This window comes from Papilio machaon, chromosome 14 (genome assembly GCF_912999745.1).
Source record: "Papilio machaon chromosome 14, ilPapMach1.1, whole genome shotgun sequence".
Classification (NCBI taxonomy): domain Eukaryota; kingdom Metazoa; phylum Arthropoda; class Insecta; order Lepidoptera; family Papilionidae; genus Papilio; species Papilio machaon.
Genome location: NC_059999.1, coordinates 4,962,653 through 4,982,480, shown reverse-complemented (window position 1 = coordinate 4,982,480; position 19,828 = coordinate 4,962,653). Strand labels below are relative to the sequence as shown.

The 19,828-nt window shown below is 32.6% G+C and overlaps 1 protein-coding gene across 1 annotated transcript; it reads left to right on the top strand.

The window, feature by feature from the left end:
• Positions 1-6,691: 6,691 nt before the first annotated feature.
• LOC106710734 (organic solute transporter subunit alpha) lies at positions 6,692-19,557 on the top strand. Its single transcript, XM_045680937.1, has 7 exons — positions 6,692-6,901; positions 11,619-11,767; positions 14,017-14,165; positions 16,771-16,857; positions 18,123-18,219; positions 18,633-18,879; positions 18,975-19,557. The coding sequence occupies exons 1-7, from the start codon at positions 6,751-6,753 to the stop codon at positions 19,193-19,195; spliced, it is 1,101 nt and encodes a 366-aa protein (XP_045536893.1). The 5' UTR covers positions 6,692-6,750; the 3' UTR covers positions 19,196-19,557.
• Positions 19,558-19,828: the final 271 nt, after the last annotated feature.

Below are 19,828 nucleotides of genomic sequence, written 5' to 3'. Positions count from 1 at the left end.
AGGTATTTGACGTTCACATTTCGAACGTGTGTCATAACCTCTTCTATATCGCATTTGTGCGATACAATTTTCCCTATACTATACATACTCAACATGCGAGGAAGTAACTGTACTAAAAGCAGTTCATTACTGTTATGTCTACAATCACTTCACAAAAACAGTTAACTAATTATTTCATCTTTGCAAAGTAAGAACGACATCATAGAAATATGTAACGATTGACATTGAGGAATAAACTGTTTTATTACGTATAGTATTTGCGAAGTATTGAGTATATTAATTTCTTAATTAAATAGGTACATTATGCTTAATACAGTAACAATGACTTTTTATTGAACAGTTTTACGTTCAGAGACATTAAATTATAGTTAAAGCTCACAAATACTTTACATTAAAATTAATATAATTAATTAATGATGGAAACGTCTCCGTACAACAATAGGTCACTTAAAATGATAAATTAATTAAATTCGTTATACAGAAGGCATAACAATACTAAACAATTGTTACGTCATTCAGAACTTTGAACAGTTAAGGTCACTATAAAACGAAGAATAAATATTATGATTGTAGAGTACCGGCGGCCATTTTGGTTCGTTCTCGTGATTCGTATCGTGCGTGACACGTCATAGCCGGCCATCTCTCTCTCGCATGCTCTCCGCATATAGCACCATTGTAACCCGACACTTTTTTTTACACAAGCGATTTCACAACACGTTCCACACTTTCACAACTAAAATGTTTATTTCAATGTGAATAATTAAGAATCTACGGATATTTCATGACACGATTGTTTTTTTTCTTGTAATCTACGGACAGCCTCGGCAACAAGGGCACGTTGCTCCAATAACCTTTCTACGAGATCGACAGGTTCTTGCTTTCTAATGTAGTAGGGTGCAGCACGAGCTCGAGCTTGCAGGTGGAGTTTTTGTTTGAGGCCAAGTGTCAATTCTTCTATAGCCGGTAATCTGGTCGAAGCTAATGGACGACCTTCTTCCTGAACAGTATTACGGTTGCCGTACCTAGTGCTCTCTTTCAACATAGCGTTGAATGTGTCGAGTAGTTTATTGACAAATAAATAATCTGCTTCACGGATATGACGGCACGCAACAACGTTTGCGAATGTCGAATGAATGAGCGAGGCGAGCGAGCCAAGCCAAGCCGACCCCACCGTAGGAATTGCGGGGCTGTGCGGGGGCACCGAGGGGAGGGGTATGACGTAGTCAGATGCGCAGTCGTGCCGGGCTGTATACAAACAATACGATGGACGTAAATAAACACAACATCGAGCCGACACGCCTGTAATTCGAACGGTGTTATCTTTGTGTTGGTAGTCCGGCCGTCGTCGTTCAATTTGACCGGCGCGGCGCGGACGGAACAAGTTTGACGTTGGGAACTTGGGAACGATTCCGAAGCAGGTGGTCGATACGAGCAACTTGAATGCTTATTTAGGTTATTCTTGTTCGTTTAACTCTTTTATCTCCTAATGTTATCACTGTTTTAGCGTTAAACGAATTGAAATCGGGTAATGAGGTGATGTTTACTAAAATTTATGTTTTCATTGCTGTCGAAGTTATTTTATTTATCGCTCGAAGTTTACATGTAGCTGTTTTAATCGATAATCAAAACGGATGTGTATCGCAATCAAATTAATGTAATAACTTGTTTTTGTTTTCGTTATTGACAAACAACAAAACAAGAATTGTCGAATTCAGATTACAGCGTATTACATCAAGGATTTTAACAACTTTTCCGGTTATTTTGTTTATATAAGCTATAAACATGTTTTGTTGGTACTTATTACTAATTTGAGCTATTAATGATTTGTTTTTTATTGTGCTTCCGAGATTCTCGTTTCGTATTACATATTTATTATTTCTCTGATCAATCATTCTTCCCTTATTAGGTTGTTTAATATTCCTTGATTCATATATACTCAGCAAGCAACATATACCAAAAGACTCCATTCGTTTCTTGTGAAACTGAAACGAGAGATTGGCTTACTATTTTTGGGGCTCCATTTCACTAGCAAAAATGGTTTGCTTCACAAGTGCTAGTCGCAGTGATTTGCAAATAGTGACTATCTAGTTTTGTTGTTCTCATAGGGTAGATATACTTCTATTAGTTTGCCTTATTGGTTGTGAAGTTATAACAAATACACATGTACAGTACAATATTTAATGTCGTAGATGAATTATTAACTTTCAAGTTCCGCTATCACGTTTCATGTCCTTCATCTTTCATCATAGAAATATTGTAGATCAACACAAATATAATTTCATTTTAAAGGACTGGATTTTTTTTAATTAATTCTCAAAATATACTTCAAACGTGTGTTCGTTTAATTCTGTACGGACGTTAATATAATTTACATACCTATGAAGAGCTACAGGTACTCAACATTGAATAATGATCTCAACGACTTGTAATAACAACATTGGCAAAGTAAACTAGCTCTTAGGCTTTGTACATTTAATGTCGTTAATTGTTTTAACTTTGTTAATGTCGATCATTCTAGTGTTCGAGACGCATACGCATGTAGTTGTGAGTTGGTTGTCTTGCTAAAACTAAAAACGGCCAATGCCCCCGACGTCGTGCGGTTTTTTTCCTTTTCTTGATCATTGTGTTTTGACCTGTGCGTTTACTTCGCAGACAGGCATGTAGATTAGTATTTCATCGACAAGGTTAAATTATAAATAAATTTTTTTATTGTCGCTTAACCATGATTAGCAAATTATATAAACATAATAAAATTACGTAACAATTGAAGTCATACCTACCTAGCGTATAAATCTTTGCCTAGCGACCTAAAGGAACGATATGTCTCTGATTGTGGTGTATTACAATTCACCTTTTTCTTTGAAATTCTTACTTGTATCACTTCACCGCAGTAATAAGTTTGCAAAAATATCAATAATAGAGAATATGTTTTTTTTAAATATAAATTTGTGCAATATTTATAAATAATTTGATTTTAACAAAAACGGTGAGTGGAACTAGAGTCGTTGACTTCTAAATAGTGCGACCGTTGCAGAAGTATATGTTTTTGTTATTCTAATAAAAACTTTGCATTAGTAAAAACTTCGCTACCGACAATATTTACTTTGTAAATATCACACTTGTTTTTGTTTCAATGATTATTATTGATCTTTTACTCATTAACATAAAACAGGTAATGAAAATTAGTAAATTAGATTACGTTTACACATATAATCACAAAACAAACCATAACTAAGGTTAGTGGTTCTTGCCTTACCATCAAATATTAAAACTACATTTGTTTTACAGTAATAATAAAATCACAATGGAGTTTTACTATACAAAAGATTTTAATGTTTTTTTTTTGTTAAATAACATATAGACGTTTTACACAATAATATTTAATTAATATATTTTTACTTTTTCATAATAAATAGGTCTAAAGTTTTATTCTTATTTTAATCGTTTCCTTTAGTAGTTGACCTTCAAATCTAAAGATAAGAATATCTTCTGTCTACTAGATAATCCCAACGCATTGAAAGTGATGATTATAACCACGTTTTTAGTTATATTTTTAAATTAGGTTTCTGTGACAAAAGTGCGCCGTCTAGTGACGAATAGCTTTATTCTTCTTCTTGGTCTTATAATGACGCTTCTTACTCATAGATGTCGGTTATTTTATTTCATTGACAATTGGTAATAAAATAATGCTAACTATATATTAGATATAAGAGTATTAATACTAATATAATATATACGTAGCCACAATCTTACTATCTTAGTAATATTATACGAGTATTAAATGCGAATGTTTAGATGGATGGTTGGACGTTTGTTTGAAGGTATCTCCAAAAAGTCTCAGTGGATCTGGATGAAATTAGGCGTGGATATAAAAAATAGTCTGGAGGGCTACTAATTTTTTTTTTAATTCCGCGCTGACGGTGTTGTGGGCGACAGCTAGTTTATTAATAAACGAAACGTATAGTGAAACCAGGTTTTCAAGCCTCTGTGAAAGAGACGCTGCTATCGGTTGGTTATATAAAAAAATATGTAAAACTTACATGGACATAGAAAATAGCTAAAGAAAAATAATAACATGATAGCTACAGTATGATAAGGATGTCGAGACACTTTTTTGACATTGAGAGGAAGGCGCTTGTGAACTATCTTAATTTAGTTTGAATTATGCCCACCTGGTCAGATATCTTGTCTATAATCGTGGAATTAAAGCATTTTTTAATTTATATATTGAATTATAGGAGTATAGAAGGTACTTTGTGTAGAGATATTAAAGGCGCCTGCAAGAAAGCAAGCAGCAAATACTATTGTCGTTATGTCAAAGACATATGCAATATTTCAAAAGGAGTTTGTAAACCTGATACATTAATTGGTTAATAATGTAATGTGTATAAATAACAAAAATGTAGGACAATTTTTATTATAAATTCGGTGTTCTACTTAGAAAAAAAACTAGGCGTAATGAATTCTAACTTACTTTTTATATTTATGCATACATAGTACGACTAATCTATTGATGCATGTCGTTTACGTAACACAAGCCGGTCAACTCAAAATTCATAAGGAAAGTTACAAGCACCGAGATGTTAATTACTAGAAATCACACGTTGCAATGCTGGTGCAAAATCAAATATTTCAAAAATATGAAGAAATTATAAAATTATGGCCGACGTTTCGCTATTCTGTATTTAGCTTATTTTGTATTTAGCTTTTCTTCTTTCTTTACTAATTTCTAAGGTGTCTAGAGTGATCTTTAAACGCTCCCTAAATCCATTTCGAATTTCATAGCAAGAACTCGATGGAATTTTCGCGGGTAGTTGAGGAAGTCAAGTACCAAGCACGCACAGGCACAACTCTAACTTTTTTCTAGGTCACCATCGCGCACCACTGCTTCTGTCTACTGACTTCTTAATATCCCAATGACCTCTGTATGTTTGCGGATGATTGAGCTATTATAAACATAGTCAATATCCATAAATAGCACTATTAATATAGGCGTTTTTACTTCCTCAATGTGATGAACGGTTTAACTGTGGTTTAAAATTCAACTGTAAATATACTCATTAGCTGTGGCCCGCGATTCCGTCCGCGCGGAATTTAAAAAAAACTTAATAAGTAGCCTGTGTGTTCTTCCAGACTATGATCTACAACTACGCCAAATTTCATCGACATCAGTTGAGCCGATCTGGAGATACCTTCAAACAAACCTCCATCCATCCATCCATCTGAACATTCGCATTTATAATATTAGTAAGATATATCGCTGTCTGTTTTTTTTCAAAGATAATGTAAGGGATGACAAGTGGCAAGAAGACGATATGTGACATGTATTACTACAGTAAAATTCACAATAATACATATTGGTTATCTTAAACTTTGTAAGTTAGTGATGTCATTGCACTGAGGTTTCATTTTTTTCTATCATCGTGAATATTTTGGTGGCGAAACGCATAGAAACAGTCTTTGTTAAGTATAGAATTATACCAGGAATTTTTATACCTCTGTTACAAATAGAAATTCCAAATTTATAAAAAACAGAATTGAAGTTTTTACAGAAGGTTTTTAGACGACTTCTAACTTTTTGCAATGTATCAATTTCCTATGAGTCAATACTATATTAAAATTTTTGGGTTTTATCGTAACTTTTTTGTGTATAAAAAAAGAAAAAATAAGGCATTGCTAAAATAAGAAAGTGAATTGTATTTTAACTGTAATGCTTTAAATGTAATGTAGTTTTCAAATAAATCTTAAACCAAGGAGACAGCACGGATTCTAAAGACTAAGCGGCGGTGGTTGACATTGACACCAATGACTTTCTCTTTCGTGATTCAAGAAACTTCCATGTTGAACAAACATTAAAACTTATAAATAATTCGCAGTTTTTTATATGAGTGTAACATTACAAAATTGAGGTGATTAGCAAAGTCGGTTATTCGGCCCTCTTGTTGTTACCTCATAACGATGAGTGGTAATCAAGAAGGTAGTTCTCGAGTGTTGTGCATTAAATAATGTTATTGTTATCGATAACTTTGAAATTTTATTTGAAATGGACTAGAATATTTATATGTCTACTTTTTAAATTGTTTTTTTTTATTCTGATCGAATTTGAGAGGTCCAGTTTTGTACTAGTAGTGGACTATAGTTTCCGCAACTCCACGTCATGCGCGTATTTTGGGTAATGGACAGGACATGGATTACTCCGGCCAAATCAGATCGACGGAGGCTCGCCACATTAAGAGAGGCTAGTTTTTCGTAGTTTGAAAATTGAGACCATACTGCATACTGGTGCGAAATTTTAATGATTACCGAGACATTAGTGTATTAAAATGTTGTTTAAAATTGTTATTTAAAATGTCTGTTTAACTAAATTCATCACTTCAAAGGATTGTTGAGGATTTTTGAGGAGAAGAAAATTTTGATTCGTCGTAAAGTTTAAATGTGCCCCTATAAAAAATAATTGGCTCTATCGAGTACGTGTTATAACAACACTAAATTAATGTAGCGAGCACCGAAATGTCGAAAGAAAGTGAGCGTGGCGTCCACTCGGCAGCCGACATCGGCAGTACGCTCGTACCCTGGCTGCGTAGAACCCGTTTCTTTGCCTTTGTTTCTTAATGCATTACGCGCGTATCGACTAAATTAAAATCATATACAAAAATGTTAACGATTTAAAAAAGAAAAAATAATAGAGTTAAAAATAAATACTGGCCACTAAAAGAGTGAATTAAAAAGTGAAATTGTAAATTAATAAAAATGAGCCTGAGTGAAGAAAGCAGTGGGGATGGTATACTGGCATCCCGTCACGTCAGTCCGGAAACAACTCACCATGAAAATAATGCGATGAACACGACTCTACTTTGTCATAACTTCACTTTGGAGCCCGATTTTATTTCTTATTTGACAGGTAATAAGTTTTAATATTTTTTTTTAGCGAATTGTTAAGTAATAACACATTTATTCATTTCAAGTGTTATTAAATATGATTGGATTATTATGTTAACTAATGTTATTCAGAATTTAGGTAGAGATGCATTATTTTTTGACTATGCCCGAAGCAAATCGCTATCTAAATAAAAAAGCTTTATATTTGTAAGGTAATTTTAAAAATTAATTTCAGCTTAAGCCGAACATCTACAATTAGGGAGTACGACATTTTAGAACGGGTTCATTTCTCGTTTACTCTTTTTCATGACGCAAGTTTATACAATTATTCAAACACCAACTATCCTACAAAATCATAAATCATTACCATACGCATATTATCGACAAAAGCTTAATAGAACATCACTGGTTTACACCTTAGCGGTCAATCTTACTAATATTGTAAATGTGAATGCTTGGATGTATGTATGGAAGAATGGATGAAAAGTATGTATGTTAAAAGGTATCTCCAGAACGGCATAATCTCTCAGAAATTAACCATAGATGAAGAATATAATCTGAAAGAACATAGGGGCTACCAATTAAGTTTTTTTTAATAATAATTAATGTCCACATTATCTAAATTCACCCTAAAACATTGGCAGTGGGGAGTACAAATAAACAAGAAAAACCTACTTAACCTTACACCACCAAGTTTCCATAGCTTTCAGTATTACTTGAAGCACGCAAGGACATTTTTCGAATGTGGTTCGACCTTGAATGTACCATGAACTCAGATTATGCGCTTTAACTAAGTTTGAGCTGTTTTTTGTATGTCATCTATCAAGTTTTTAGTTAGGCGATCTACTGCTCTTTGTCCCTTTCTGGTGATTTCAAAAAAGTTATACGCAGATTACAATAATTAGTGTTCGGTTGTTTTCATTGTCTGTGAAAATAAAAAAATAATTAACCTACATAATGTACAAATTGTTTCCTTCAATTAATTTTAACATTATGTTTTAATCTCGTTCATTGACTCGTTAATTTTAATGTCGCATGTGTTCCATCATGTACGTAATTCCGGTTTAATTCCGGCTACCGGAAATGCGTTTTTATTGTAGGTTTGACTGGTTTTAACGTATGATACTTAACTGATCTTAAAAAAATTCGTTCATTTTGTACTTTCGTCTGAAAATTAAAAGAAAACTCTTCATAAATTTCTTATGTACCTACTTGATTTTTGTTTGTCACTTTATAAATTATATTGACAACATGTTAAAGGTAAACTTTTTCTATCCGTTAATTTTTTATTTTTGAGAGAATTTTTATAAGAATAGAAAGAAGTCGTTGTTGAAAACTAGCTCTTTTATTATAGGCATATATGTCACTTTACATAATTATCCTGATTTATTTTAGTCAAGTGTGATAAGAAAAATATTTTGCCTTGGCCGTTGTTTGTTTAAGACATAGTACCTATTACGTAAGTCGTCGGAGTAAGAATGACTTTTGCATAACGCTGTGTAAGCAAAGACCGGTAACTTAAAATAATAGAGTAAACATTTATGATTTACTAGCGGTCGCCCGTGACTTCGTCAACGGGGAAATTAAAGAAGTAGACTATAATATTCCGGCATACATTAGCAATCTTCCCGTCAAAATGGGATGAGCCGTTTCGGAGATTACCCGGAATAATCGGACAGACAGACAGACAAAAATTTTAAAAATTAGTTTTTCGTTATATACAAGTTGAGCATGAGCATGTCCTCTAAATATTGTTTTTTAAATTACTCACTGTCGCCAGCGACTCGGTCCGCAAGGATTAAAAAAAACTTAGTAGCCTATGTGTTCTTCCAGACTATATCTATGGGGGCGTCCATAAATTACGTGAGGTGTTTTTTTTAATTTTCTGCCCCTCCCTCCCCCCCTGGTGAGATGTCGTGAGATTTTATTCAACCCCCTCCCCCATCTCCCAATCTCACGTGAGATTTATTAATTTATAAATTTATAAATTATTTTCTATTGAACGAATTAGTGAATGATCTTTATCGTATTACGATTACGCTTAAGATTAAATCTTATGCATGTACAATCTGGATTAAATGGACCAAAATAGTATAATTGTTTTTTTGTTTCAATCAGAAAAAAAATTCCGTGATTTTTGCCGAGACCCCCCCTCCCTCCAACGTAAGATTAGATGAGATTTGACTCGACCCCCTCCCCCCCTTAAACACCTCACGTAATTTATGGACGCCCCCTATGCTAAATTTCACCGAGATACATTGAGCCGTTCTGGTCTGATACCTTCAAACAAACATCCATCCATCTAAACATTAGCATGACTAGTATGATAACAAAAAAAACGCGCTGGATCTGGAATTGCGTAAAACTAAACTTTGACAAGTTACTGAGTAAAGAGAGAATTTTTAACCTTTGTAAATTATAGTTATATTATAAATTTGAAATTTTTGTTGATTATTTGAAAGCTTTGTTACTTGGATTAGGTTTCTGAGACCAAAATCCCCATTTAAAACATATTTATAAGAGATTTTGGTGTCAGAAAGCAAAAGATAATCGCAGTGATTAAACTTATAAAAAGGTCGAGGTGTCAGCGATCTTACGAAGTTTACCTTGACTCGGAAATGGATTGATTTTCTGTGAAAAATTTACGAGTACAACTTTTAAAGTCGAATTACTACATCGCTTCCGTATTAAATTTTAGTACAAGGATCTGTAGTTATTTATGAAGGGAAATAAGAAGTTAAAATAATACATGAATGAAAAAAACATCTTCTAAAAACATCAAAGCGCTACTCAGATGTTGATCCAAGTCTTTTTTTACTTAGAAAAAATGGTGCTTGACCAAAAAGTTCGCATAAGTTTTGTATTAACCTTGGTTTTAACAGCACGCATTTATTGCTTGGAAAAACAGCAACAATTTGTTCCAATCCTTTGCAGTTCGCACAATAACCTATTCGAGCAAGGCTTTTTTCCGTCAGTATTTCTATGGACAATTTTTTATGATTAAAAGGAGGCAAACAAAAAATGACAATTTTTTATGTAATATGGCTCTACCACGAAAATATGTACTTACTGGTTGTCGCCCGCGACTCCGTCCGTGCGGAATTAAAAAGAAACATAATAAGTAGCCTATGTGTACTTCCAGACTATGTTCGATATCTTTGCCAAATTTCATCGACATCTGTTGAGCCTTTCTGGAGATACCTTCAAACAAACCTCCATCCATCCATCCATCTAAACATTCGCATTTATAGTATTAGTAAGACCAGCGTATTTTACTGAAAACTTATTAATTTTTTTTCTTGCATTTACACAAAAACCGGAATGTATTTGCCTATCATTTCTTTTTATTTGCTTTTCACGGTTTTAGCGTTTGAATTATTTATCAGGAGTTTAGATAGCGACATTTTTAAATACATAATGTGTAGAGAAATAGTTTCTTGTGCAAATAAAGTAAAAACTTTTAGCAATCATTTAATGACATGCCTAAATTACATGATATGAATGCCTCAAAAATACAAAATACTTAACATGTGTTGTATGTGACAAAATTTTTATCCAGAAAATGCAAAATACTTAGCAAGCGAAACTCGTTAGTTCCATTTTGCATATAAGCAATAATTTCTTCGTTGAATTAATTGAAAACGTACTTTATTCTGAAATTTCATTCTCTGCCCAAATAAAAGGACTAGCAGAAACAGCAAATTATGAGAGATCAGTCAGACATTGACTCGCATTAAAATAAGTAGGGTTAGGCAATGCCCAACAAAAAATCGAAGAGTACCATAATTTCCAAAAAAAAAAAAAAAATTGGTCTAATTTCTACTAAGATTTCTAATTATTACGTGTTACTGCAAGATTAAATGTATAGTTAGTAGTTAGTAATTCTTGTAATGGTAGTTATGTGAGGTTGTACCAAATAGGCCGTTGGTATATGTCGCAAGGCGAGTGGCCGCAGGACAGCATCGCGCGTGATTGTGCAAAACTGAATGGAATTTCTATCAGACAGCGTTTGTTGATTCAGAATATTTGTATTGTTTATTAAAATAATGGATTTTTACATATTATGATTTTGATTATTTTTAAATAAAATATGTTTGTATATTGTTAACAATTTCTCTAAAACTTTTAATAAAATTATGTCTCTCTGGATAACTCCCAAGTCTAGATTTTTTTATATCATAAGGTGGCAAACCACCGCTATTGCTGTAAAAACCTGCAATTACAGATTCGTTGTCTTCCTTTTATCGATGGAGGACGCACTGTAAGAGAATGTTTTCTCTTCCTGTTATCCTCCTCCATCAAATTCACTTCACCTTCACATCCTCTCCTTATATGAAAAGGGTGGGAAGTGAGAGAGGAGTAAATTTAGGTCTAGAGCACGCACACTCATTAGATGAAACCCGAAATTGATTCCACTTGACACCTGTCTGCCTGTCAGTTTTCTGTGCAGTCGTGGTATTGTACCGAGCGAGCATATTATACGTACGAGTATAACAGATTTGTTGTTGCGTTCGTCTACAACTGTTAAAAAACGGTGCTAATAATCTTGCAATAATAACATTTATCATGCTTATTGTTAATGCTTTATTTCGAAAATGTATTTTAATGATTACTTTAAGATTTTTATCTAATTTTCGTAACAAGAAGCTTCGCTTGATAGGATGGCCGAACCAATTCATTATACAATTTACGCATGATACTGTAATTTTTTTTTGTGTTTGACTTGTTTCTTTTTTTAGCTCTACAGCCATATGCATGGGTGCTTTGGACGAGTGGCCTGGTAGTTCTTATATTACTATGGACAATATACGCCGTCACATTAAGATCGGCTGTCAAGAAACGGCGCGAATCCTCGACAAATCTCGCCACCGTTTTGTCAGTTTATCCTGTAAGTATTAATAAAATAAGTTTTTTTTTTTTAAATATTATAGGGTGACAAACGAGCTAGCGGCCACCTGATTTAACCGAAATGACGAAGTCACCGCTGCCCATAGACATAGCAAGTGCAAATGCTTTGCCTATTTCCCCTTCCAATGCGTCTCCTTCTCCTTTACATCCACCTACACTTACCAACCTTTCCTTATAATGAAAAGGGTGGGAAGGGAAAGAGGACTAAAATTAGGCCTCCGGAACGCACACTCATCAGACGAAACGCAGAATTACTTCCACTTCACGCCTGTCGTCTGTGTGGTCATGGTATTGCAGTGGGCGAGCCGACCAATTCGTGCAGCAGGTGTTGCTGGCATTTACCACTAGGTCACTAGGTTTGAAACTGTAAAATCAATTTGCTATTGTAAACTGTAATCGTCAAAATGTTATTTCCGTTTTTATATTTTTCCGACTTAAAGAGCGTTATCATTTGAATATTTTAAACCCAAACACTATCTTAGGGGTACGTAAATAAATAATTTTCTTAGATTAATAATTAGTCGACTTAAATTGAATCATAATAACCAGCCTGGGTTCGTCCACTGCTGAACGTAGGCCTTCCTGTGCACTCCCGCAACCTTGACTAGGACATCGGTCGAAGGATCAATTTGAATCAAGGTCTATTTAATTTTGTCATGTAAATGTTAATACTTACAAAAAATATTGTATCGGGTTATGTGTTAAGAAAAAAATAAATAGACTTGGCTATTATTTAGTCCTATCTGTGTGTATCGTACAATTCCAAATGAGAGTATCAATTAACACTCATTGACTCCAATTAATACTGCCTAAGCAACACTTCTGTATGATATCAATAAAGCGATGTTACTAAACCTTCTATAATAATTTTGGCTCACGAGGTTACCGCCATGTTAAAAAAATAATTGTATAGATAACCTAATATATAAAATTCTCGTGTCACAGTTTTCGTTGCCATACTCCTCCGAAACGGCTTGACCGATTCTCATGAAATTTTGTGAGCATATTCAGTAGGTCTGAGAATCGGCCAACATCTGTTTTTCATAACCCCCCCCCCCCATTTTTTAACTGCGCGCGGACGGAGTCGCGGGCGACAGCTAGTAAGTAAATAATTTAATATCGAAATAATAATTTAAAATCTATATCGATGATACCCTGTGTTACTTGTTAAATTATTAAACAAAGAGGATTGGCGTATATTTCCTATAAAAAATAGTTAGTAATAATTAAGTGTTATATCATAGTTGAGGGATCAGCAGTGCCCCTGCCCAGTCTAGCACTGCGGACGATACTTTTTTCGCAGTCATGTTGTACAGGAAATATTTTAACAGTTTTACGAATGTCAATTATAATAGGAATTGAAGATATCTATCTTATTAGAGAATTTCGATTTTAGTGTCTTCGTATTGCTTAAAAAAATCTCACAGTTTCTTGTTAATGGTTCTCACAAATACTTAATACCCAAGTGTCTATTCAAATAGTTTGTTCTTGACCGATATACTAAGACATGCAAAAAGTGTAATTAAAAACTACCTTTTAATAACAAAGGCTTTGGTTTTATCATTGTATTGTATAAATAAGTTTAACTTTTACATAGGTAAAAAGTATAGTTCTCTATTCTAACATTTTCTAAGTTCAAAATTATATGATATTATTTAGTATGAAGGAATGTTATGGACTACTATAATTATATTTTGATCTATTAAATTTAATTTATCTGATTTTTCAAGTGGTGGATATGACGCGCATGATCCAAGATAACATAAAATCTGGACCCTCTCACGTACGGCCTCAGTATGAAATAAATATAATTTATTCCTTGATTGGACAAAAGAAACATAGTTTGAAATCACACTGTTATTGAATGACGTCATACGAATACGTCATAAAATAAGATTGAACTTAGTCATTTAACGTACTTTCTCTTGTATTGTTATTAAATTGTAATCGAGAGATATGATTATAAAGTTACAAGATAAATTAAAATTTCAAAAACCCAGGACTAGCCTAAATAGATAGCCATGATTGTTTTCAATATTGAAGAATATTTTATGTATGTACGGTCCACATTATTTACACTTCATATAACACGTTTTAAAAAGTTACTGAAGAAAAATTGAAGTGTTAAATTAGTAGCATCGGTATACAATGGATTTGTTTTTTGTGTAAAAGCGTTATTTTATACTTTAATGTATCTTGGTATAAAGGCGTGTTTTCTTTGGATTACAGCTTGTAGCATCAGCGGCTTACATAGCGATAGTAGTGCCGCGAGCAACGCTGGTGGCGGAGGCTATAGCGCAAGAGGTGGTCATGGTGGCAATGTACAACTTCTTTTGCCTCATCATTGCGGAGTGCGGTGGCCCAAGCCAGTTCATCAGGTAAATATGTTACCGAGAGATTGTGAAGTTGGTCAGCTTGTAATGGGACTAAACGTCATTTATACTGGATGCACATTTTGAACAGTTACCAATATTTGTAACGTAAATGTACTAATTTTATCTATTATAATCACTTCTTCGTATCGACACAACGGATTTACTTCTTTGAAGTTCATTTGGAATGATTAAAAAATTTTGCTAGACTGAATATTATCAACCTTGCTATTCTATTGAGATCGCTTAAATTATGTAGCAATAAGTTTAATCAACCGTTACATTCTTTCCTCATTCTTCGTTCTAAATCTAAATTTAATTTTTTTGGTTGATCTGCAAAAGCAGCATTAAAGGTGAGCATTAAAATAGGACCAGCGCAAGCGCAATTTCAATTACAGACTTTCTTTTATTCATTCCTTTTTTTTAATATAAAAATTTTAGACCAAAATAAAAAGTTACTGACAACATTGAATACTTAACTAAAGTTGTCTTAAATCCTGTAATAAACTTAAAATAGTTATGTTTTAGTAGATTACATACGTTAAAAGCTTAAAAGAATTAACCAATGAAGAAATTACGACATACGTATTAAATATTTATGCTCCAAATATTCGTTACAATATTGTTGAAGGACAAACTAATATCGAACATTAATTTTTTAGTTACTTATAGCAGGGCAAATCTTACCTTTAATTGTCACTGCGAATAAACCCACATAATATTATATTTTCATATCATTAGCCGACTTCAAAAAGAAGGAGGTTATCAATTCGACTGAATTTTTTTTTTTTTTTTTTTATGTGTGTTACCGCGATACTCCGCCCCTGGCGGTCCGATTTTGATAAAAATTGTTTTAATCGAAAGGAAGTGCTTGCAGGTGGGTCCCATTTTTTTGTTTTTTTTTTTAAATAACTAGAAGACTAGTAGATTTTGAATATAGCTTCAAAATTTGTTGCGGAAATTAGGGACATTTTTGCTTTCAGCGCTTACGTAGGCTAAACTATAGGACCTACATAAAAATGATGTATGGCGAATTGTAGCTCTTTAAATGTGCTAAATAAAAGTCCGCGATAGCATATATCTATCTTTTATAGTTTTCTCACAATAACCATTTTTTTCTTTAGAAACATTAATTAAATTCATGCCCTATTTCCGACGCTATTATTCAAGTTCAGTATTAACCCTTATGTAAATAAATATGTTCATTATCAAGAGAATTTAATGTAGATTATATTTGCAATTGAAACTATATCATTCTGTCAAATAGTTTAGGAGATATCGTAAGAATAAAATTACGCGGAAACGAAAAATGCTACATCGCGTTACAATGAATAGCACAAATTTGCTTTCTGGGCTTACGTAGGTCAAACTATATGACCTACATTAAAATGATGTATCGAGTAATTATAGATCCTTAAATTTGCTAAATAAAAGTCTCAGGTGGCATATATCTATCATCTATGGATGTCTCACAAAAACCATGTTATTATGAACAAACTTCGATTAAATTGCACACGAAAAACAGCGTCGTAAGCTTACGGCGCTATTATATTATATTCGATATGAATCCTTATCCAAATAAATATGTTTGATGGCTAGAGTATTAAATGCAGATTACATTAGCTTTTAAACTATGTAATTCTGATCAATAGTTTGGAAGATATTAAATTATTAAAAACTACGCGCATTCGAAAAATGCTACTGCGGCGCGCGGCTGGACAAAATTAAAGGCACGCTACGATGTATTAGTTCGTTAATTTTCAATTTGTATACCGATTTTGATAATTATTTCATTGTTTAAAGGATAAGTGATTATCTGGTGTATTCTAAATTAGTTTTTGAATTGAAGTACACACATATTAAATAGGAAAGTCCTTTTCTTTATTTGTCTTATTTATGTCCTTATACGTATTAAGGAAATTTGTAATTAAACTTCAAATTCACTAAAAATTGAGAAATAAAACAAACATTTTAAGAAAAAAAAATAGCCGACTTCAAAACAAAAAAAACTATCTCAAACAAAATGCGCTCAAAAGTAACTTAAAAAAAAAACAATTTCAAACAAAATGCACTCAAAAGTAACGTAAAAAAACAATTTCAAACAAAATGCACTCAAAAGTAACGTAAAAAAACAATTTCAAACAAAATTCACTCAAAAGTAACATAAAAAAACAATTTCAAACAAAATTCATTCAAAAGTACCATAAAAAACAATCTCAAACAAAATACACTAAAAAGAAACAAAATAATGTCATGAAAACTTCTTTCTTTCCTACTTCTCTCTTTCAAAAACCCTCTAAACTCTAAAGAAAGTTCTCTTCTTTCTTGTAACATGTCTATATTGTATAATTATTGTTATTTTGGAGTCGGTTTCGGCCTAAGTAGGGACATAAACGTAAGTATGTCTAATACATCTCAAATATAAAATGTCACCTATTTACTTCGGCCGACACCGACTGCGAAATAACAATAATTATACAATATAGACATGTTACAAGAAAGAAGAGAACTTTCTTTAGAGTTTAGAGGGTTTTTTTTATAAGAATTTAAGGGAGAACAATGTTGACAACGTGATTGGAAGTGAAAACTCAACGTTTTGATTGCATTACAGACGCGCGGGCGAATCTCGCTTGGAGACCCGAGTGTTGCCGTGTTGCTGCTGGCCCTGCTGTATCATTCCAAGACCGAAAATTGATAAGTATGGCAATATTAATTAATTATTTTTTTATATTTTAATAAAATAAGAAACTGGCTAAACAATAATAAATAAATAACCTACAAACTACTGGGCCTAAAGACTTACAATTTTATATAGAATTATTGTACCAGTACCAGTTAGTCTAAGGAATAGGGTTTAAGTGTTTTACGTGTAACCTAAAAACCTAACAATCGCAATTGAAAATGTTTTTTTAATTAATTTTTGATCATTAATGAAAGTAAAGACTATATAATATCAAGTTATAGGACTTTTTATGTAAAGTGATATACGGAGTAATTAAAATAATTGTAAATGTAATTTGAAACACGCACCTTACAGAAGGTAAACACGCGTCTATAAACATTAATCAAGCTAAGTGCGATAAAATATGATATTCGTGGATATTTACCCTCCTTTTCAATTTTGTGACCGACGATGTGTTAATTGCGACATATTGCGGCATCATTCATTGTTCAACAAATAAAGTTTATTGTCTCCACTCATAAAATATTGTTCGCTTTTACAAGCTTTTATTTAGTTTCCTGTCCCGATGTTTGTCATAAAATCTTGCTAATTAAATTTAATACATATCCAGATTACTGATTGAGCTAAAATTTTGTAGACATGTATAAATCGCATGCAATGCATTATTATGCAGATGAAGCTGGTCATAGGAACATTACAATGAAAAACACAGCCTCATCAAGTTTGGGCTCGTTTGAATCGTCTTGACGAGTAGTTATCTCTTTTTTTAATTTTCCTTTAATTACAGGAACGTGATATAAGCTTGTTTTTTAATCTTTTAATTTTCATTATTTTTTTTTTAAAAAAGGTCTTAACTGTGAAACAAGTACTAATTTAATATTAGCTATAGCCCGCGATTCCGTTCGTGCGGAATTAAAAACTTAATAAGAGACCTGTGTGTTCTTCCAGACTGTGTTCTATATCTGTGCCAAATTTCATCAATATCCGTTGAGCCGTTACGGAGATGCCTTCTAACAAACATTCATCGATCTAAATTGTCGCATTTATAATATTAGTAAGGTGAATGTAAATAATTTTTATCTATATCTCTATTATAAAAGAGTCTGTCAGTTTTTAAACAAAACATAAATGAGATTTAGTATGATATAAATATAAATTATAATTTTATTTAAATATTGACTTACCACCGTGTTTATGTATAGCAACTTAAACAAATTACTGTGATATTTTTTCGTATCGTTGTTTGTGTAATGAAAACTCAAGGATAGATTTTTAAACAGGAGGAGTTTGACTTGGCTGCGTTGCTTGGTGCTGCAAATACCCATTGTACAGGGGGTACTATACGTCATCATACTGGTGTTATGGGCAGAGGACATGGTAAAGCTAATTTTAAAGAAAAACTATTGGATAAACTTTTGGTTTATACAAACATACGAATATAGATATTATTTATTATTTGTATTCATACTAGTAGACTACTAGACTACTTTTTTATAAGAGAAATATGGCAAACGAGCAAGAGGCCATTTGAATTCGCTTAAATATCAAAGCAATTTGACGTCCACCTAACATTTGAGACGTGGTGAGGTTATACACTACCCAAAATCATGTGTATGTTTAGTATAATGTTGATATTTTCAAAATATTACCTTTAAATATAGGTTAATATAACTTGATTAAATTAATCTCGCTCATACAACAAATACAAGTGATTTTAACCTCCCGCTCCCTTCGTTCGTGATTTTTCGGTTATTCTTTTCAATCAAGTAACTGTTTTTTTTTCATTTCAGATGATTTATCGTCATGTAATAGTTTTCATCCAATTTTTCGTTGCCGCGTCTATACTGTCTGGTATGTGGGGTGTTATAATGTGTGTTCGGGCGGCGAACGGTATCGGAGTTGTACTTCGGCCTAAGTTCGTTGCGCTACAATTGGTGCTCATCATAGTGAAGTTGCAATGCGGTTTGTCTAAACTGTTGTCTGATCTTGCAATGTTACCCTGCGTTATGTCTCTACATCCAACAGTTTTGGTGAATGGTAAGAGAATTTATTAGTTTATTGTTGGAATTTAATTTTATTTATTAAATGCTTTTTTAAATAGATTAATAAAGATATTTCTTTATATTTTACAGTCACACAATACACGATAACAATATTCGAAATGTTACTTCTATCGATTTGGGCTTGGCGTTTATATGGAGCGGCAGAAACGAAATCCCTTAATAAAGTTCAAAAGGTTGTTGTCGCTGTTTTGGAGGAAGGCACAGGAGTTTTGGACGGCAAGCAAAGAAAAGAAGGCGTAGATAATAAATCTTTTAACATCACAGATAATAAATGCGAAGACAAAGTGTAATCTAGTTTTTTTTTATTTAATTTTTATATTGGTGTTTTTACGTAGATTATTGTTAAGCTTTGTACCAGTCGAGTACCAGTGACTGCATATTTTTGTAACGCCTAAGAAAGAGTTGCTAAATTAAAAAATTTTTTGTATTACTAGCTTCTATTTTACAGCGGCTGTTCCAAAGCAGTAGTTAAAATTATATGTTTTTTTTAGTTTCGCCTGTATTATTCAGTGTCGTATTGATTAGGTTTGATTTGAAAGGTAGAAGTAAAAACTTGTAACTTTGTGACGATTGTTGTTTTGTGTGTGTTATTGCAAAAAAGAATTGTATCTTACGATTACATTTTATCTAAATACGTACAACGTAACGTAATGTAATGTACCTGATTTTATTTTATGTGTTGTAGGTATAAATGTTTGGTATCGAAAATAAAATATTGAAGTCATGGTGTTGTTAATTTGTTTTTATGCTTATTTTGTTGATTCAAATATAATGTTAGTAATAGAAGTATTAAAGTATAAATGAGTTAGAGATTTTAATTATTAAGGTATTTTGATACCACTGAAATAATTTACGAGTAGTATATTTTGTTACGAGTAATATTTTTACTTTTTGGGTGCAACTTCAATGCAAAGTAAGCATTA